Source organism: Eublepharis macularius, chromosome 7 (genome assembly GCF_028583425.1).
Source record: "Eublepharis macularius isolate TG4126 chromosome 7, MPM_Emac_v1.0, whole genome shotgun sequence".
In the NCBI taxonomy this organism is placed as follows: Eukaryota; Metazoa; Chordata; class Lepidosauria; order Squamata; family Eublepharidae; genus Eublepharis; species Eublepharis macularius.
The window spans coordinates 114343614-114366064 of record NC_072796.1 but is presented as its reverse complement, the minus strand read 5'-3'; the positions used below and the strand labels follow the sequence as shown (position 1 = coordinate 114366064).

Genomic DNA, 22451 nt, shown 5'->3' with positions numbered 1-22451 from the left:
TTTTCAAGGTGTTTGTATAGTTCCATATGCAGGAAGAAGTCTTTGAGTTAGAAGAAAACTAAGCAAAATCCCCTACTTCTATGTTTCATGCTGATGAATGCAATTAGAAAATTTTTGTTCCAGGTTTTAGAAGGTACAATTTGGTTGCTTGTGCTATGCCATGTACAGAAATATACAAACAATACAAGAACAGAATACACATTTATTTGTAGAATTTTGATTTATTTAGGATAATAAAGGTTTGTCCTTCCTATGTTCACTAATTGTATCCTGAAGTCATTTTGCTCTTTTGACAGAACTTACACCACCAGCCCGAACAACTTTTCCACTCTGCAAACTGAAAGGACCCCCATAAAAATACAAACTAAAAAAAAATTATGCCAGCCTATTCTATTTCACCCAAATGGCTTACAAGAACAAATTATCAAAAAATCACTAACATCTAAAAAACCCTAGCCCAAATTTCCCATCTATTAGAGGAGGCCAAAGAGTCTTATAGAAAAACAGTAAGATCAATCATAAACAACTAAAATATATTAAAATATACAATCCATGCCATTAGCAAACAAATGATCACTTAACTGATTCTGTCCACCATTAACCAAAAGCCAACTGTTAGTGGAAGCTTCTTTAACGAAATCTAGAGTTGGGTGTCATCAGCATATTAATGACATACAACTCCATAGCTCTGTACAGTCTCATTTGAGAGGCTGGCATACATGTTAAAGAATATTAAGGAGAGGTAAGATTTGTGTAGAAACTAAAAAAAATATCACACACTTAGTCTTACCCTAAACAATGAATCTTTGGATACAATCGGTTAAGAATGGTCTAACTCAATGCAGATAAGTGCCTTATATCTCCATTCCAAATTCTAAATAGTTTCATAATATTGCATGATCTACCTAGTCAATGACTGTCAATAAATCAAGAAGGATCAGAATGGATGCATCCCTGTGTCCATCTGTAAATGGACATTGTTGATTCCTCTCGTGGACAATCTCTACAATCTCTATCCTTAAACAATGTCCAAAGCAAGGATCAACTGTAGATGAATTATCAATATCTGTTCTCCCACCTATTCAATCACCTTACCAAGAAAAAGGCAAGTTTGAAACTGGCCTATAATAAATCAGAAGCCATTTATCCAATACGGCTTTCTTTAACAAAGGTGTAATAACTGCTTCTTTATACATATTTTATAGAATTTTTATGAAGATCAACGAGCATTACAGAGTTGAAATACTAGTCTCCTGCCAGTAGATCAACAATGCAGAAATTCATATGAATGAATGACATTTCAAAATCCAACCCATATACCTATGTCTATAATTACTATGCAGTAATCACATTATCTGAAAATAACAAATATCCTTCTACCATGAGGTCACCAGATTTATTTCCCTAAAATAGCTTATGATTTGAACTTGAAAAATCACTACCATATCCCTGTTTGAAAACTTTAATAAAAATACTTTTCACCTCTTTAGCACTTTTGTAGAGTTGTTCAATGGCTCTAGACAGTGAAATAAATTCTATCATTACAGTACATGGGATGTGTGTCATGGATATTTTACAGGGAGCCCATGGAGGGGAGCATATGGTACCTTTTCATGACACTGCGTTTGATCAGCTCACCTACAGTGCCATCCTAAGGAGAGTTACACTTGTCTAGGTCCACTGAAGTCAATGGGATTCAAAAGGTGTAACTTTGCTTAGGCACTCTTGGGTTCAAGAATCATGGATAGGTTTTTCAGTATGTTTTGATCTACAAAACACACAGGAACCCATCAAAAACAGCCAGACTACATTTACCATTCTGCTGTATGACATGCTACTAACAATTGCCTGTTTTACATAGAACTCTCTCTCTCTGAGAGATAAAAAAGCTTTTCTAGTACCCTGCAATGATTTCTGGTTGATTTGAACTGGGTATGGCCTGCTCATAATTTATGCTCATAACTGTTGCCAATATAGTATGGGTTCATGTTCCTCATGTAAAACAAATTCACTGAAGAGAACATTTGCTCATCTATTCATTTATTAAAATATTAAATGGTATAAAGTCAAAGGGATTGTAAATACAAATAACTATAGCAAAGGATGGAGAATGGCACAATACAGGGAAAGGGTTAGTTTTCAAGGGAAATATGTACCGTACAAACTACTAAACGGACATCTATTTTACCTGAGATCATCTTGTGAGTATCTCGCTTGTAAATCCTCTTTATCGCTTGTTTTTGCCCCTTCCTCAGTTTGATCATCTTGAACCCTTTCATCTTCTTCTGGTTCTTTGTTTTCTACTTTGTCACATTTGTCTGCCTCCTCTTCCCCTTCCCCCTTTTCATCAACTTGTTCATCCTTTACAATTTTCTCAACTTCCTGATTATCCACCTCTTCCTCTTCTTGCTTTTCCTCAGCAAATACTTCCTCCTCAGGAAATATCTCCTCCTCCCCTTCCTCCCCTCCCTCTTTTCTTTCCTCATTTGATCTTCTGAAATAAACAAAAATTGAAGAAACATGCAAAACAAACAAACAAACAAACAAACAAAAAAGTCAGAAGCAAGTTAGGATTGGACAGAACATGCATTCAAATAAATAAAAAGAAATAGAACAGAAAAGTCAAACAATACAGGGAACAGTGCAATGACAAAAATAAACATGCTAGTTAATGCTTGGGTGTAGTCCAGGAAATAAATATGGTTTAGATACTTTCCCCAGAAGTCTCTAGACTAGGGTAAATACTATCTATATAGATGTGAGACAGACATATAGGAAGTATTTTAGAAAATACATACATTTACTTCTTTTAAAATAAATTTCCTGGTACTGGTGGATATCTTTGTTACTACATATATGCCAGTAAAAAGTCTAGCCTGAATGCATACAAATTCCTCATGGCCAGACTGATGTAACTTTCTAGTGTATAATGGGGAAACGAAGGCCTTTATTGAAGGTTACTAATTTCTCCCATCTTGTATAATGCCTCAAGTTTCTTGAAGAATACTGGGGATTATTTTTCTAGGCTCCCGCTAGCCTTCCTGCTAGCTTACCCTATGGAACAGTCTGCCTGAGGAGGTCAGGAGAGCCCCCACTCTCCTGGCTTTCCACAAACAATGCAAAACCAAATTATTCAAAAAGGCTTTTTACTCAGATAGGAGGGAAGTAATGTAGGAAGGGGGTCTCAAATGCTTCGCTAATGAGTTGGGGACCATAGACTTCACCATTATGTTGCCTTGCATATTATCTCTGTTGCTCGAATATGTACTCCTATACTACCTTTGCTTCATGTTATTTAATGTCAGTCCTAGAATTGATTATGTTCGGTTTCAGCAGTTCTTCAACTCTGTATTGGATCCTTGCTAATGCTGCATCTTTGTAAGATCCTATTACATTGTTGTGGAAATGTCCTTGACACTGCATGGAAATATGCTTGATACTGTATGGAAATGTCCTCGATACTGATTGTACTAAACTCATGCTATGTAATCCGCCTTGAGTCTCAGTGAGAAAGGCGGACTATAAATAAATAAATAAATAATTAAATTTCTTCCGTATGAGGCAACTTGAGCCAGTCACTAAAACTGCACATTATATGATGGGAAATCCATGACTGGGTCTTCTTCTGACATTTTATTAAACATTAAATGCAGCTGAAGGTGTTGGGAAGGGGTTGTGATAAAGAATTTTTAAAATGTGTCTCCTCCTAATGTTTCCCCAGTAAACAGTGTTGCAGTGTTGCTATTAGCTGCAGTAAGAAAAAAAGAAAGGCACATCTCTCCTAGTAACATTTCCTTGCTTTTAATGGCTGCTTTTCATAATTAAATAAAACCCTGAACCATGTGATTTGTGGTTTGTAGCATTCCACGGAACCTCGAACCATGAACTTCCGACCTTTTCCCAGTTTGTGGTTCGTTGTTCCATGGCATTTTAACCACCCTGCACCGGCTGTGGAAGCCGGTGCGGGGTGTTTGAAACAGACAGCCCCTGTCTTCTGCTGCCTGGGCAGCAGAAGAACGGGGCTATTAGTTTCAAAGACCCTGCACCAGTTTCAGCCAATGGGCTGAACCCAGCATGGGGTCTGTGAAAAGATGATGTCAGTTTCACAGACCTCACACTAGAACCAGACAGCCCGTTTCTCCTGCTGCCCGGGCTGTCCGTTTCACAGACCCCGCACAGGAACTGGCACGGCTGTCAGTTTCATAGACCCCACGCTGGGTTCAGCCGATGGGCTGAAACCAGCGCGGGGTCTGTGAAACTGACAGCCCAGGCAGCAGGAAAAGATGCTGTCAGTTTCACAGACTCCACACTAGAATTGGACAGCCCGTTTCTCCTGCTGCCCAGCCTGTCCATTTCACAGACCTTGCGCTGGAACCAGTGCGGGGTCTGTAAAACTGACAACCTCTTTTCCTGCTGCCCGGTCTGTCAGTTTTACAGACCCCGCACCAGTTACAGCGCGGGATCTGGGAAACTGACAGCATGGGCAGCAGGAAAAGAGGTTGTCAATTTCACAGACTCCCGTGCTGGTTTCAGCCCATCAGCTGAACCCAGCGTGGGGTCTGTGAAACTGACAGTCTCTTTCTCCTGCTGCTAGAGCAGCAGGAGAAAGGGGCTGTCAGTTTTACAGACCCCACGCTAGGTTCAGCCAATGGGCTGATACCGGTGCGGTGTCTGTGAAACTCCGAACCAGCCATGGAACGGCTGGAAAAATTCATTTGTTCTGGAAAACACGTTCCCATGGTGCAAACAAACTGGCCATTCCGTACAGAATTTTGTTCCGTGGTTCATTTCGTGCCCATGTCTACTCTGAATCTTTAATTTCTTAAAATGGTTATCACTATGATATTGTGATCATAGTGATCATAGTGATATGAGATCACTATGATCTCTCAGTGAGAGATCTCTGTCTTTTGGTGCTACACCTCTGAAGATGCCAGCCACAGCTGCTGGCGAAACGTCAGGAACTACAATGCCAAGACCACGGCAATACAGCCCAGAAAACCCACAACAGCCAATTTCTGCTTTTATTCTTATCTGCCTTAAGTTGTCAGAAGAAAAGGCATGGCAGTATTAAAATATTTAAATAACTGCTCTTACTGTTCATGAACTGCAAGAATAAATTGATTGATTGAAATAACTAAATAAATATAGTGTGGGAAATATAGTTGGGGGAAATATAATGGGGAGAAAACACATAAAGAGGCAATGAAATTTCTCAGTAAGTAAGAAGTGCAAACAGATCCTACAAGGGGAATCTTTTCCCCACATCAATCCCATCTCACTGTTTACTGTGTCTAAAATATTAATACACTTTGCATTTTAAAAGTAAATGCATACTTTCTTAAGGCAAGTATAATTTTATAGTGTGTGTGTGTGTGTGTGTGAGAGAGAGAGTGAAAGCTGACTAGCACCCCTGCAGTGGCTGAGCCCCCTTCCTAGTGGCCAATCAGTACTCTGCCCACCCTAGATAACTTCTGGCTGGGGCACCCATGAACCCAGGGAAGTAGGGCTGGAGGTGGAGGCTTGGCCCAAGACCTCTGCTGTGGGGACTTAGAGCACTAGGTGGAAGAGAGTGCACATAATGGTGGGACAAGAGTGCGCAGGGGAAATCTTGCAAAAATGGGGGTGTATCTTACATTCACATCTGGGAGGAGAGCTAAGTCCAGAATGTCTAACAACTACTCCCCAAGCTGTCTTACCGGTTACCTGTCTCCTGAGTCTTGGCTCGAGGAGATGCGAAGGCTCACCAACAGGTAAGAAGGTGCCAGGGAGCCAGCTGTCCTGGCTTGCTTGTTCACACCAGCTTACCCTCTGCCCCTCTCTAGCAACCCTCAAATGCCAGCCTCTTCTGTGATTGAGGCTCGCCGGTGGGAGTGTGTGTGTGTGGCCCATGGCTGCCAAAGAGGAGCTGTGTTCAACATAGCTGTTTTGTGGGGGGCTGGGAAAGGGCTCCTAGCAGCCCATGACATGGCTCCATTCAGACTCCCTCAGCTGGGCTTCCCCTCTTGGGCAGAGAGAGTGTGCAGCTATGGGTCAGGATAACTGGGGACTCTCGTAACTCCCCCATGATGATGGGTGCACAGCCTCTTGACAGTCTCCTTCACGGGATCAGAGCTCCAAGCAATCACAAGAGCAGAACATCCAGATGCAGACAAGGAGCTCTTTCTCACTGGAAGGGCATCCATCATCTGGTTGCCAGCAGCACCCATGACAATGGAGCCGCCACTGCTGCCTCCAGCCATAGAACCTTCCCAGGACATGGTAGATCTGATCGTGGCTTGGACGGTTGCGCAAACAGGGGCAGCTCCCGTCTCGAGTGAGGGAAGTTGGCAACATGTGGCCAGACATCCTCTTCACTTATGGCATTTCAGTAAAGTCTGTGTTGAACAACTACTCCCTCCCTGCCTGTTTGCCTGCCTATAGCTGACAGTAGCTCCCCCCCACCCGGGGCAGCCCCACAGCATATCCATGGGGATGGTTCCTGGTCCTGGGCTGCCAGGGAAGTGGCAGCTCCAACGATCCACTGGGTTTCTCTGCCCCATTGTGTGGCTCAGCCCCTGAATGGAGCGGGGTGGGGTGGGGGTCTGTTGATCTGTGGGGGCTGCCACTGCATGCTGCTTCCATCCTGCCCAGCTCTCTCACACACAGTGGTACAGCAAACAGGGTGGGTGTGAGATCTCGCCCATATGTGTGCTGGGGAGGACTGTCAACCTCCCTTCTCATCACTGGGGCCTGAGATGCCAAGCAGATGAGGAGTGGGGATGATCCGGCGGTGGCTGGTCCCTGTACTGCATGCACAAATGCACTGGAGGGGAACTCCTCACCCCCACAAGACTCTTGGAGGGCAGTGTGGCCATTGGGGGATGCTGGTGGGGTCATCAAGGGAATGGCAGGGTGTGTGCTCTCTGCTCTGGTCTTGTCGTGCCTTGGTGGGCTCAACCACCAGCATAGCTATCCCATTAAGGTCCTTAGGGAGTAAACAAGCAATATCACATGTTTGTGGGCACTGACAGCATGAGGGCCTCAAGATTGTGCTGTAAGTGATCCAAGTAATATCTTCCATAAAACCGGTTTGCACATACCTGTAACTGTTGTTCATTGAAGTTTTCTGTGCAAGAACACATGGGACTGTGAATGCACAGGCCTGCAGACCAGAGGTTGTTTTACAGCTTTAAATCATCTAGGCGGTACCTCCGCCCCCCCCCCCCGAGCATATGCATAGCCATTCCCCACCAAAACCACCTGCGCTCCTGGAGAGGTAGTGCCCCCAAACCCTAGTTTCTCCTGAGCTGCTGGCATCTCCAGGTAAGTAGTGAAGACCGCACAGCCAGGCAGGAGGGAAGATATGTGTGCCTGCACAGAAGACCTCAATGAACAACAGTTACAGGTAAGTGCAACCCTGTTTTTATTGTTGGTCTTCTGTGCAGTCCCACATGGAAGATTAGCCAGCCACTTACTCAATGAGGCGGGTCAAGTTCTTCACTGAAATAACAATAGTAGAACTGCTTGATCCACTGTTGCCTCCTTCCTGTTGAGTACATCCAGAGCATAATGTCTGATGAAGGTATCAGCTGAAGTCCATGTTGTTTCTCTGCATGTATCTTGCAGGGGTACACCTTTTAAGAAGTGCTGCCGAGGATGCCTACGACCTGACAGAATGAGCATGGACCTCCAAAGGACAAGGTACGTTAGTCTGTTTGTAGCACATTCTGATAGTCTGGACTACCCACCTAGTAATTGTCTTTGAAATAGCCCTTTTCCCTTTACTTGGACCTGTGTAACAAACAACTGCACATTTGACCTAAAAGATGCTGTACGTTTCAGATAAGAGAGAATTGCTCTTTGTACATCTAACGTGTGAAGTATCCTTTCAGCCTCAGACACTGGAGAAAGAAGAGGCACTGGGAATATTACTTCCTATGAGGTATGAAACTTTGAAACCATTTTTCCGTGTGGATCTTAAGGAAAGGTGGGTCCATATGTAGTGCTGCCAATTTGCTCACTCTCCTGGCAAAGTAATTGCTACAAGAAGTGCCACCTTCAGCAATAAGACCCTTAAATGGCAAGTAGCCAAAGCCTCAATGGGCTTCATCATTTGCTTTGCTAAACCAAGATGTAATTACCATTGCAGAGCAATCTGGGATACAGGTGGAAACATGTTATGTAATCCTTTAAGGAATAGTTTAGAAGTGTAGTGAGGAAAAACTGTATTTTTGTCTATAAGAAAATGGAACACTGAGATAGCAGTTAGATACACTCTAACAGAGATGGAAAGACCATCCTGCTTAAGCTTTAGTAAATATTCTAATATTTGAGCTAACAGAAAATCGTAAGGGTCAAAGACCTTATTCTTGGCCCAATCTATGAACTTGTCCCATTTGGGGGCATAAGACTTTCTGATGTTAAGCCTCTTTGCATTTAAAATAACCTCAGCTACTCTTTCTGGGAGGCTTTCTACTGTAGAATTAACCAGACTGTCAGTTTGAGTCTGGGTATGTCATGACATTGGACTCCCTTGTAGGTGAATAGATCTGGAATCATAGACAGCTGTTGAAAGTTGCCTCTGGCCAGCAGTAGTAGCCAATGAAACCACAGCTGGTAAAGCCAGAATTGAGTCACTACAATGGCATTTATTCTCTCAGCCTGCATCTTGCTGATCATCCAGGCGATTAAAGGCATGGGAGGAAAAGCATGAAATAGGTACATTGACCAATTCACTTTAAAGGTGTCCCCTAAGGACATTGGGTCTATTCCACCTCTGGAACAGAACCAAGGTGCCTTTTGATTCTCCCTTGTTGCAAATAGGTCTATGTCCTGGAAACCCCACTGTTGGAACAGCAGAAGTCTGCACAATTCTTTTAGTGACCACTCATGACTGGAGGAACCTTATCTGCTCAGTCTGCCTGCAATGAGGTTGGTCACATCCATAATGTAAATAGCCTGAAGTGATGTACCCTGTCCGCTGTCCCATTCCCAGATGAGTATGGCCTCCAAGCACAGAGTTTTAGAAGTTGTGCCTCCCTGCTTGTTTATGTTGAACACTGCCATGCAGTTGTCCATGAGTATTTGAACATTTTTGCCCTTCACCAAATCTGCAAAAGAGGTAAGTGAATAATGCATTGTAACTCTAAAATATTGATATGCAACCTCAGTTCACTTTCCTGTCATATGCTAGGAATATAATAGCATCCACAATGGGCCCTCCAACCATGAGGCATCCATGGTAACTATGGTCTGAGTCTTAGGTATACCAAAGTCAACTCTCTCTAACAAATGGGAATCCATCGACCATCACAGCAATGCTCTGACTACTGTCCTAGGTATATTGTATTTCCTGTCCTGAGAGTGTGCTACTGGCTAGTGAACTGACAGAAACCATAGTTTCAGTCTCCTCATTTGTAATCTAGCAAAGGTATTACAGTTGTAGTAGCTTCCATGAGACCCAGCAGTATCTGAATTTTCAGTGCTGACTGAAATCTACAGACTATAAAGGATCTCACTAGAAACTTTATCTTCCATTCTCTCTCTGATGGTAGGGAAGCTCCGTTCGGAGAGGCATCAATGACTGCTCCTATAAATTGCACCCTCCTAGAAGGGTTCATATTAGACTTTTTGAAATTTATTAAGAGTCCCAAGTTTTGGAACATTTTTATTATCAATTTTATCTGTTTCTATAGATCTCTGGAATGGGCCAATATCAGCAAATCATCCAAAAAAGGGTATATGGGTTCTAAGGTAGATAACTACCACAGCCATGCATTTTGTAAAGACTATAGGGGCCACGGCCAATCCAAATAGTAAGACCTGGTATTGGTATATACTCCCCTCAGACAGAAACAGAAACTTCAAAAATTTTCTATGAGAAGGATGAATGGATATGTGAAAATATGCATCTTTCAGGTCTAGCACAGCAAACCAGGATGAAGTAGTGCAAAACTCTATTAAGGGTCACCATCCTAAATGTGCATAGCCCAACACATCTGTTTAGTTCTCTTATGTTTAAAATGGGTCTAAAATTGCCATCCTTTTTCTGAACCAGGAAAAACCTGGAATAAAACCCCAATCAAGATTCAAATATGGGACTGCCCATTTCTCATGGTAAACTGTCAAACTCAATTTTATAACCATTTTCAATTATCTTCAACACCTATATATCTGAGGTGACAAAATCCCATGCTGAACAAAAAAAGGTGAGCCTATCATCAAACACTATACATCATTCCTGTTCTAGTCAAAACAGTTTTGGATTCCAAGCCTGATCCTTGTTAGATGGGCATCCTTACTTGACTTATGTGGTGGTTTTCATCTTTGGTATTGCCTCTGGTTGACAGGAGCTGAACAGCCATGAAGATACTAATATAGCTGGTATCTGTAATAACGGTTGTTATAATACTGATGTTGTCTGTGGAGAGGCTTCAATTCCGATTGCTGATTTGGTGGCACAACCCTGTAAGACTTTGCAGTCTGTCAATCCTTTCACTTCTGTAAGAGACAATCATCAGTTTTCACAGGGAACAGTGTTTGGCCCTCGAATGGTAAATCTTCCACTCTGCTACATGTCTCTGCAGGTAAAGCCGTTGATCAGAGCCATGCATGCCACCTACGCATTATAGGCGATGCCAACGCTCTCTAGTGGATGAATCGGCCATGTTCCTGCCAGTATTAATTTGCTGTTTGGACACCCTCAGTGCCTCCTCCTGAAACACCTTGCCCAGAGCTCTCTGATCCTCTGGCAAACAGTCATTACACACTACTATCTTGTTCCAGAGAAATATTTGGTAAGTCCCCATAATTGCTGATAATTCATAATCTTTATTTTGAGATATAATTAAGTGTGAATCTTCCATCTGATGCCATCGAGTTTTTCTTTATCGGTGGATGTAAAATGAGACCTTGCCGATGTCTGGATTGCATTTCTTTGGTGACTAGCAATGCCGGCAGGGGGGTGGATAAACAGGAAAGGACATATATCTTCTTTTGTCCTATAGAGGCCCTCAGTTTTTTTGGATGTGGGTGGAATAGATGCCAGCTTCTCGCTATTAGACTATAAGTTCTACAAATCCCTCAACCACAGGGAAGATGATATTGTCTGGGTTTCCTGAATAAAGGTGTTGCAGTATTTTGTCCTTTGGCTTAGGTTCAGTAGAGAACACATTACTGTTCAACGATTTCGCCATACGGCGCATCTGTTCAGTATATAGGCAAAAATCATCAGTGGGTGAAACTGATCCTCCATCGCCCACTGCCTCATCAGGGGAAAGGTCAGATGGTAAACATGGCCTCCATTCAACTTGATAAAGTTGAGGGTCCAACTCAGAAAACTGGAAGGACATAGAAGATTTAGGAATGGAGTGCTGGAGTCAATGTGGTTTAGTTTGTATGAAGCCTTCCAAGGCAGATCTGACTGATGCTTCCCAGTATGATTGTTCCAAATCAATGACATAAGCTGGTAGCATCTCCTGATGAAACCAGGATGGGCATCTATGTGTACAGCAGGGCTGATGAAGATCTTGCCTCTGAACATGATGCCTCGGAACTGGGGAGCAGGGGGCTCTTGGTAATTCCCCCTCTTCCTCAAAAGAGTAGTCAGAGGATGACTTTGAACATAGTGAAGGCGTATGTGGAGTTTGTATGATTTCAGCTTCATTTGTCTACACCTCAATATTAACCTTCTTACTAGAATTCTCCTTCCGTTTGGAAGAATGCTATGACTTGGACCTGGCTTTCTTTCTCGGTAGGTCCAAAAACTCTGTAGCACTGAATGCATCTTTTGAATAAGGCTTTTTCAGCTATTCTTATGGGTATGAAGGATTTTGAATGTCTCAAACTCTCTCTTACTCTCTCTCCATTAGGCAATCAGCAGCACGGTAGTCTGGCCCAACACAGCAAAAAAAATGGAGGAGCATGATGCAGTAGAACCTCTTAGATCAGAGACGAAAAGAGGAACTGAGAGTTGGGGGCGCTGCCTCTCCTGGAGTGTGGGCTGTTTCGGTGGTAAACAGCCACGCATGCACTTGGGGGGGGGAGGCATCCCCTAGAGGATTTAAAGCTGTAAAACAATCTCCAATCAGCAGGTGCATAGACATGCAGCCGGTGCAAAGACAGCAGACATGCATAGTCCCATAGGAACTTACAACAAATCTACAAGTTAGCATCTTCACAAAAAAAACTGTCTTTAGGGACTGGAATTGTAAATACACACACACATACATTATGGAAGCAAAGGACTCAAATGCCTAACATGGAAAACTCTCAAGTATCACAGAAAACTAGAATAAAACTACAAAAAACACTTTGAAAGCAGCAGTAGTTTTTACTGCCTACTTTGATCCTTCCTGAGTACTCCATTGTTTTAGGCTGTTTTATGTTGTTTTTACGCTCTGGTTGGATTTTCAATAGTCGGATTTCTAACAGTTTACTAATTTGAATTATATTTATGCTCTTTGAAGGTTTTATCGTGTTTTACTTTGTGAGCCACCTCAAACAGGTTCTCTGGAGAGGTAGCATATATATTTTCAAAATACAACATTGGCAGAGAAATTTGCAGAACAAAACTAATTTGAAAGTGACTGACTTCACCACTTCTTACCTAATTTTCTTGTTCCCTCTTGGTCGTTCTGACTGCACAGACATGTAGCTAGTGCTGCTGAAGCGAGATGCACTACTGGTCCTTGATACTGCTGACACATCGCTTACATCACTGTCGGAAGACTTGTTGGAGACGTTGTCAGAACCTCGTTGAGGATCTCGCCCTGATCGATACTGTAAAAATAAACAGATGAGTCTATAGAGACACTCAATGGAACTACATGTCTCTTTCTTTCTGAAGCTTCTGTAACCAGCTGTCGACTTTACAAGACTCTTCAAGGCTCTTATTGCAGTATTAGACGCAATAATTTCTTGGTCATTTTTGCAAAGTTCTCAAAGTGGTTTACATAAAAAATGAATAACTAATATAGATAAAAACAGATAAACAAAACCTTTTTTTAAAAAAAAATGAGCAAGTTTATCTAACTCTCGGATCATAATAGAAAGCTGATACATCAAATCAAACTCTCAAGCTTTGCTAAATGGAACAGACTTAGACTAAAAGCAGCCTAACTCTTACTGTGGCACAATTTCAATCCAAATATAATTCTTTTTGATGCTGGAATAGATGCCACAGGGATTCTGTTTTATTTTAGTCTGTACATAATTTTGTTTGTATTCTATATTTATTAACTGTAAAATGCTACATATTAATAAAGGCAAATACATAAAATAAAAAAGATTTTCCTTTGCTTATAGTGAATTACACTACTCTAATGACTCACAATATGGTAACAACAAGGACATGGAGTCATTAAAAGTGTCGTGGCAGTCATAATGAGTAAGTCAGCCTGCAGTCAAGTGATCCAAACTATTCATTGGCTTGGATCTTAAGTACCATGAATAGACTAGTGTGCATAGAAGGGGATCTTTGCTATTGCTCTCTTCCAATCGGAGTCCTCTAAGCCCTCCCTGAAGCCATTGTTAAGGGCTGGGGGTACTTGGATAAGGCATGGAATGAGGCAGAGGAGAATGCGGCTGGAGGTGGGAAACTGTCCTCTGTTTCAAAAGCTCTTGCTGCATTGTCATAAGCGTTTGTCAAATTTTCTTCTTCAGCTGTAACCCCTGAACCACACCTTTAATGTCTGATTTAAACTTCTTAGAGGTTTTATACAGCAGTGTCAAACTGATATAATTTACTAAAGAATAAAATGTTAATTAATTAGGAACTACATCCTTACAGGCATAACCTATACTCTACTGTTAGGATAGAATATGGAGAAACAGAAAAGTTTCCAATTGGCAAAGTTGTTGGACAAGGATGTATATTATCTCCCTATCTGTTCAATCTATATGCAGAATATATATGGAAAGCAGGAATAGATTAAATGATGGTGGAGTAAAATTGGTGGAAGGAACATTAACAGTTTGTGCTATACAGATGATACTACATTACTGGCAGAAAACAGTGAAGACTTGAAACGACTACTAATGAAAGTTAAAGAAGAACGTGCCAAAGCAGGATTACAGTCAAGGAGACAAAAGTAATGACTACTAAGGAATTACTAAACGTTAAGGCTGACAATGAAGCAATTACTAATGAAATTAGTAAAGATTTTCTATTCTTTAGCTCAATCATCAACCAAAAGGGAGATTGCAACCAAGACATCAGAAGGAGACTGAGACTTGGAATGGCAGCCATGAAGGAACTAGAAAAGATCCTTAAATGTAAGGAAGTGTGGCTGGAGGAATAAACCAACGCTATTCCTCATTGCTATGTATGGATGTAAAAGCTTGGCAATGAAGAAAGTTGACAGGAAGAAATGTGGTTTTGGATATCATGGACCACCAAAAAGACAAATAAATGGGTTCTAGATCAATTCAAGTCTGAATTCTTCCTAGAGACTAAAATAACAAAACTAAGGTTATTGTACTTTGGTCACATCATGGGAAGGCAAAAGTCACTGAAAAAGACAATAATGCTAGGAAAAGTTGAAGGTAGTAGGAAAAGAGGAAGACCCAACATGAGATGAGCTGACTCAACAGAAGAACCACAGCCTTCAGTTTGCAAGACCTGAGCAAAACTTATCCGCCCTGAGCCTGCTTGCAGGGAGGGCGGAATATAAATATGATAAAATAAATAAATAAATGGTAGGATGTTTTTGAGGCCATTAATTCATAGGGTCAGCATAAGCCAGAAGTAACTTGACAGCATCTCTCTCTCTCTCTCTCTCTCTCTCTCTCTCTCTCTCTCACACACACACACACACACACACACACACACACACACACACACACACCCTTACATGCAAGCCTATGTCGCACTCAGTCCTTTGCTGAGATTTTGACAGCGTTTGCTGGATTAGTAAAAGTTTGTGGTTATACAAATTCCTAAAGGACTTTCTTCTTTCTTCTGTCTCAAACTGCTTAAATAGACTTGGACGTCATGAAATCTTGAAGCCAAGCTAAGCAATCAGCTAAGCATGCTAGGGAGAAACATTCTTATGCCTGTCCCACACATTTACAGTCTTCAGTTATACCTTGTAATTTTTCTACTTGTGTAGCAATGAAAATAGAAGGGTTAGACTCCACTCACTGTGGAGTCTATCCATCTCACAACATTTCATTTTTATAGATATACTTTGTAATGATAGAATCATAAGACAGGCACAGATGACGATTTGACCACATATCTTCAAGTCACAAGCAACTGAATGTTCCTTACAACTTGCCAGGTTGTTATAGACAATTGGCTTATCAATTACATGTGTAAGTTCCCTTTCAGGCAAATAGATTTCTATATGCAGTGCTTTTTTGTTTTAAAAAAGTGCTATTATATATAAGATGGTGCAGATTTCTACCAATTCCCCCTCAGAACTTGAGAGAGCCCCCTGAAAACGTGCTGGTACTCAGTACCATACTGTCACAAAAAAAGCTCTGTCTATATCAATTTTCATGCAAGTAGAAAAAAAATAGAATTAGGAACTGGATATAGAACTCAGCGTCCTGATAACATCTAAACTGTATCCAATTTTGGGCTGTATCAACAGATATACAGTGTCCAAATCACACGAAGTGATGGTATTGCTCTAGTCTGCTCTGGTTAGACCTCACCTAGAGCATTGTATTCAGTTTTGGGCACCACCATTTAAGAAGCATATGGACAAGCTGTACTGTGTCCAGAGGAGGGCAATGAAGATGGTGAGGGGTTTGGAGACCTAGTCCTATGAGGAAAGGTTGAAGGAGCTTGGTATGTTTAGCCTGGAGAGGAGATGACTGAGAGGTGATATGATAACCATCTTCAAATACTCGAAGGGCCGTCATATAGAGGATGACTTGGAGTTGTTTTCTGCTTCCCAAGAATGTCTGACCAGAACCTACAGGTTGAAATTAAATCAAAAGAGTTTTCGGCTAAACATTAATAAGAACTTCCTGACAGTTAGAGTAGTTCCTCAGTGGAACAGGCTTCCTCGGGAGGTGGTGGGATCACCCAAGTGGGATCAGGAGCGGAGCATGAGGCAATGCCCATCCCCCTCCACCCAGCCTGGATCAGGAGTAGAGCAGGAGGTAATGCACACCCTCAGGGATCACGAGTGGAGTGGCAATGCCCGCCCCCCCTTCACCTGGCCAGGATCAGGTGAGGAGGTGACAATGCCCACCCCCTTCATCCGGCCTGTATCAGGCACAGAGCAGGTGGCAATGCCCCCCACCACCACTTCACCCAGCCAGAATCAGGTGCAGAGTAGGAGGCAATGCCCGTCACTTCTTCACCCAGTTTGGATCAGAAGCAAAGAAAGTGGCAACGCCCACCCCTGCTTAACCCAGCTGGGATCATGCACAGAGCAGGTGGCAAGGCCCACCCCTTTACCTGGCCAGGATCAGGAGTGGAGCAGGTGGCAATGCCCGCCTCCTTCACCCAGCTGGGAACAGGTATGGAGCAGGAGGCAATGCCCACCCCCATTCACTAGGCTGGGATCAGGTGCAGAAGAGGTGGCCATGCCTGCCCCCCCTTCCTTCATCCAGCCAGGATCAGTAATGGAGGAGGAAGAAATGCCCACCTGCCCACCTTCCCCTTTCTAGAGCCCATTGTATTTTTCCCCACAACAGACTTTGTTGCTAGTCTAATACATAATTCAGTAATCAACAGATAAAGTAAAAATGTAATCTGTCAATTACTGAAATCTTACAAAAGACCAAGGCAAGATGTGATGTTACAAGACTTTGGAGGACCAAGCAATGCTTTATCACAAATTAGAGAGAACTTTGAGGGGAAAGTCTGAAGTATTATTGAGGTTAGATTTATTACGATTTTATATCAATTAGCACACCAGAGTGTCTTTCTGGAGCCTCAGAGAAATGAGGTCGGGGGGGGGGGGGAAGAAAAATGGGGGGGTCCCCAGTAGTTTCTCCCAGTTTTACTGGGGAATAAAAATTTTTTGGGGAGTACTGACAAATATCTTCCTTTTGGGATTACTGAAGTAAAAAGGAAGTTTTTACTTGAAATGTATAGTATAAACATTTTAATGTAAAACAGTAAGTATTGGGTAATGTCCAAATAGTACCATAAATGTAACCTTTTCAAGAATGTAAAGTTTAACAAGACCTAATTATGCTACCATTAGCTATCACATACAAAGTTCTTCAATTATGCTACCATTAGCTATCTCCTACAAAGCCTTGGTCTGGCATACCTATGGGACTGCCTTTTTCCATGGCAACTTCACTCATCTGAACAGGGTCTCCTGCAGGTGCCTCCTTGTACTTCGCTGATATCAACAGCTGCTTGTACATGGGCTTTCTCTGTGGTGGCCCCTACCCTGTGGAGCGGCCTGCCCCCGCTCTCCTGATCTTCCACAAACGATGCAAAATTGAATTATTCAAAAGGACTTTTTGTTCAGATAGAATGGCTGTATTGTAGGGGGGCGGTGTTCAAAGAGATGCTTCGCTAATGAGTTAGGGACTACTTCACCACTATGTTGCCTTACATCCTATTTGTTGCTTTAAGTATGATCCTACTGGGTAGTTCTATGTTGTCTGTCAGTCCTATAATTGCTTATGCTCTTTTCCAGCACTTCTTCAACTCTGTATCGGACTTTTGCTAATGTTATGTTTTTTTGTAAACTTGCATTTATTTACCCTATTTACCCTATGGCGCCAAGAGTCTCGTGGCGCAGAGTGGTAAGCTGCAGTACTGCAGTCCAAGCTCTGCTCACGACCTGAGTTCGATCCCGGCGGAAGCTGAGTTCAGGTAGCCAGCTCAAGGTTGACTCAGCCTTCCATCCTTCCGAGGTCAGTAAAATGAGTACCCAGTTTCCTGGGGGTAAAGTGTAGATGACTGGGGAAGGCAATGGCAAACTACCCCGTAAAAAGTCTGCCAAGGAAACATCGTGATGTGACATCCCCCCATGGGTCAGTAATGACTTGGTGCTTGCACAGGGGACTACCTTTACTTTTAATTCTATGGCATTGTTTATTGAAATGTTCTTGACATTGACTGTGCTAATCTCATACTATGTAATCTGCCTTGAGTCTCGGTGAGAAACACGACTATAAATGACATGAATAAGTAAGTAAACAAACAAACAAACAAACAAAAATTAGGATTATAAATTTGAATTGTTATACAAGTCTGTGGCTTGGATTCATCCAAGTGTTTTCATAGGCAGAAAGATTTCCATTCACCTCCCCTTTCGCTGTACAACTCAAAATGCCCTCCAAAATGCTGCCCCTGGAGGATGGGAACAGCCTATCAGGGGCATTCTGAGCTGCAGTGGGAAGAGGGAAGGAAATCCTCCTGCCTGTGCAAATGCTCAGCAGGATCAAAGCCTGTGTCCTTGTGAAGAGCATTTGTAGTCTGAAACATATCTGCATAAATCACACAATATTGCAAATATAAAATATTTTTCTGCAGCTATCTTGTTGGCCTTTAATTGTAAGGTGTAACCATTAGAGCGACAGTTCCCACTTACTGTCAGTTTGAAAGGAAATCCACCCCCCCTCAAAAGTGATTTGTCTGTACTTTATGGAAAAAATGTATGATGAACATCTTCTAAACAGAAAAATGTGAAGCAAAGGCTACACAGATCTCTAAATTTTCCTCATACAACTTGAACTCTGAATCCTTCATTTTTCTTCTGAACTGTGCTCATCTTATCTATAGGATTCAGTTCTCTCTCCCATGCTATTTCAGATTTACGTTAAACTGCTGTGAGATATCATCTGGAATTTTGCTGTTAAATACTATCACTAAACAGAGGACATGCAAATCTGATTCCCACAGGGAGGTTTTTCTCCACCGTAGGTTCCAAAAGCAAGCAGTTTTCGCTTGGAACATTGGGAAAGAATACAGATATTTGGAAAGAATACAGTACAAAATACAAGAAAGCATGTTAGCAGCCATCTGGAAGGAAAGGTGCATATTTTCCTGCCCTGCGAAGGTCCAGACATTGCTGTTTTCCTGCCGTCATTCCCTGACGAGTGCTATTTACTAACATTTTTTCTGTTACCATGCCTTTTGAGGGCTTCTAAAAAAATCTTTAATTGCTATAGTGCTATAAGAATCTACTTCCACTTATCTATTTTAAATTTTAATAGGACCATTACAGTACTACAGTGCATCTGTGAAGAAGAAGAAGAAAAGAGCAGGCTGGTGAATCAGTATGGCAGCTGTGATGATCATACTCCCAAGAGACAATGCAGAGTTACTGCAAAGCACATTTGGAAGGAAAAGGCAGGAAAACAAATGGAGAAAGTTTACAGAAATCGCTCACACGTGGAAGCTCAAGGGTGATGTTAGATCTTGATCTACAGCCGAAGGTGCAGATCTCATCTGTACATAATACCTTAAACCTGTTTTGGCAGGTTTGTAAGCTGCAAGAAGTATAACCTGCCCACATTGATCCATGCTCTGGTTGCTGTAATGCTCTCTGTGCAGGGCGTTCCTTGAAGGAAGTTTGGAAACTTCAGTTAGTCTAGATTGTGGCAACAGACTGAAAGCTGGATTGGACAATTCCTTAATTGGTTGCTTTTTCTCCAGTTTGGTTATCATTTGCTGTTGCTTTGTGTTTTACTGTGGGAATGGTGGTTTTAATTAGGCTTTAGCTGCTGTTTTGCTTGGATGATTTTTTGAGCTGCCAGTTCGTTATATGGGATTTTGATAATGGCCCTACATTGTTTTGTTTGTTTTCAGTGACCTTCTCATACACTTTTAGTGGAGAGAGGTGGTATATAAATCTTTCCAACATATATATAAATAAATATACTGTCATCAAAATGTGTCCAAAGTTGTACAAAATAGCCATTGATGTAGCAGTGCCACATAAGTTTTACTTTTTGTGACAGTTCTCGCTCATTCACTTTAACATCAGCAGATGTATACATCATACTGAGTGTTTCACAGTGAACTCTTCCCTGGGAGCAAACCCCATTGAATAGATCTCAGTAGGATTCAGAATAGACCTGCTTAGGATTGTACTGTCAGTTGCTTAGCTAGTATCAAGCCCATTTGGCATTACATTTTTTAAAAACCCTGCAATTAGACTGAATATTTTTGGTGGTGATATTCCCTCACTGATAGTTTTTCTTTGGTATTTGTTCAGAATTTAGTATGTTCAAAATCATTTTCACCTGCTAACTTCAAGAAATATTACCCAGTATTCTGAAGCCAAAAGTACCAATGAAATCCGACTATCAGCCATTATTTCATATTCCAACTACATAGAGTTTTGTAGTAACAAAGACATGCTATCATGGTAACAGCTACTAAATATTTAATGACAACAATTGTACTTGAAAATGCACTTCCTGCTTTCTGTTAAAAGGAAATTTGCTCTTTATTTTTAGTATCTTAGCTCAAGGTATCTTGTTTCATGTCTGCATGCTGTTTGAAACTGCCTTTGCTCAGTCCCTCCTTCCCCACCTATACAAATGATGCCAAAATCGTTCAAGCTCTTTACATTCAAGTAAATAGCACTGACCAAGATTTATAGTAGATTATGTTGCCCTTCAGGCATAGGATGGCTTTGGAGAGCAAAATAATATATTGATATACCATATTTAGGAATGCAGCAGTACATTGTAGTGTGTTTGAAAAAGCCTGCCATCTGCAACAGTGAACAAGAGGATTAAAAATCCTGTTCTTCCCATACCATTTTGTTTAAATTAATTTGCATTAGCAAGTAAAACAAAGTTATAACAAACGCTGTTTCACATTATTACAGTACTGATAGCCTTGCAAAGCCCGTTTAATTGCTCAATTAGTTGTTTTTCAACTGAAATTTTTTACTGATTCCATACTTCCTGCTTCTGTACCAAATAAAATTCTGTATTTTAGGAGAGCAGAAAACGAGGAAATCCACCTGACATTGTCAATTATATCTTGTTTGTTTGTCATATGAATCAGATCAATCAACTGGCAACCATCAAAACGTTGTTAACAAACATGACCCGTTAATGAACATGTTCAGTATTCATTGTTTGTGGGGGCCTGAACGGCCGCCTTGGAGAGCCCATATTCACAGAGAGTGTTCAGCAGGCTCTCTTCTAGCCATCACCCAAGTTTGGTCTCAAAATTGCAATACAGATCTTGGAGTTAAATATTCCCAAATCCGACGCCCCAGAAAACTCCAATTCGATACAATTGGAGCCACCAGTTGACTTTGGCCCCATGTACAAGCGGTGGAATTGAAGGTGGGCTGCCTCCCCTCTAGGGGGCAGAGGGTTTGGTTGCTCGCTGGTGGCACCCCCAATGTGACTGCTCACCAGGCCTCAGAGAGGCCACCTTCCTGAAGCCAGGGAGATGGATGATGTCGGCGCTCACCAAGCCTGGCGGACTCGGGGGCAGTGGCAGGCTGCCTCCCCTCTAGGTGGTGGGGGGGTTGGCTGCTCTCCAGCGGCACACTCATGTGCCTGCCTGCCAGATCTCAGAAAGGCCACCTTCCCGACAGCTCCTGAGCTGCACCTCGTGCTGAAAATCAGCGGGAGCTGACACCACCCACCTTCCTGCCTTCGCGGAAAGGGCGGGATAGGCAGGAGAAGTTGGGAAGGGTTGTAGTGGTTCCATCCAGAGAGGGCAAGGTTGAAAGAGGGACCGGGAACTTGTCAGGGAGAGGATGCAATGAGCAGGACAAGTCGTGGGAGAAGGTCATTTTGGTCGTACTGGTTCCATCCCGAGAGGGAGAGGTTGAAAGAGAAAACGGGAACTTGTCTGGGAGAAGAGGACAAAGGGTTACCAGCCACATTGCAGAGCAGGACTGGGAAGAACCAAACATTTGCGAGCTATCAGCCAAGAAACCCACTGAGCTTGGCATCCGACCTTGGAAGCAGCCCCGGGAACTGAGGGGGGCTAGACCGCGACACCACCACTCCCAGATACCTGACAAGATCAGGCACAGACAATACTCAATGTGAGCCATCAGCAGACGTGCCCACTAAGCTTGGCCCCATGGCCTGGCAGCAGCCCTGGAACCAGAGGGGGGGGGCAGAGCCCTAGCCCAGAACTCCCAGATACCTGACCAGATCAGGCACTGATAATAATCATTGTGAGCCTTCAGCCGAGGTGCGCACTGAGCTTGGCTCTAGGGCCTGGCAGCAACAGCTCTCTCCCACTCCACTGCCTGCTGAAACTGAATGCCAGAGCTTGGAGCACACTTCCTTTTATAACCAGAGGTCTCATAGAGAAAAGCAGGAGGTCTGTAGTTGGCAGTCAGAACTGCGTAACAGGGTTTGCAGGGATGAGATTGGAGTGCCCATGGCTACAGAACACCACCCCTCCCCCCTCCCTCCCTCCTGGTCTCTGCTCCCATGTAACCAATTTGGAGCTCCACACTTGGAAGGAAGACCTGCTTATCAAGCTAAGTTGGGCTTTGATTGGGGTTTCCGGGGCAACAGAAGGATTGCAGACAGAGTTCATGCAGTCCCTGCCT

General features: G+C 42.6%; 1 protein-coding gene across 39 annotated transcripts in view; it reads right to left on the bottom strand.

The window, feature by feature from the left end:
* The window catches only part of RIMS2 (regulating synaptic membrane exocytosis 2), a 624467-nt gene that overhangs the window by 58975 nt on the left and 543041 nt on the right, over window positions 1-22451 (bottom strand). For 15 of the 39 annotated variants that reach the window (XM_054984410.1, XM_054984412.1, XM_054984404.1 and 12 more), the window contains one exon: window positions 12590-12762. The exons of 22 other annotated variants lie outside the window; for them this stretch is intronic. In XM_054984410.1, the coding sequence (XP_054840385.1) occupies window positions 12590-12762 (173 nt within the window). Of the gene's footprint in view, window positions 1-2188; window positions 2495-12589; window positions 12763-22451 lie in introns of all 39 variants that reach the window. 2 more of the 39 variants (XM_054984402.1, XM_054984401.1) reach the window with 2 other exon arrangements.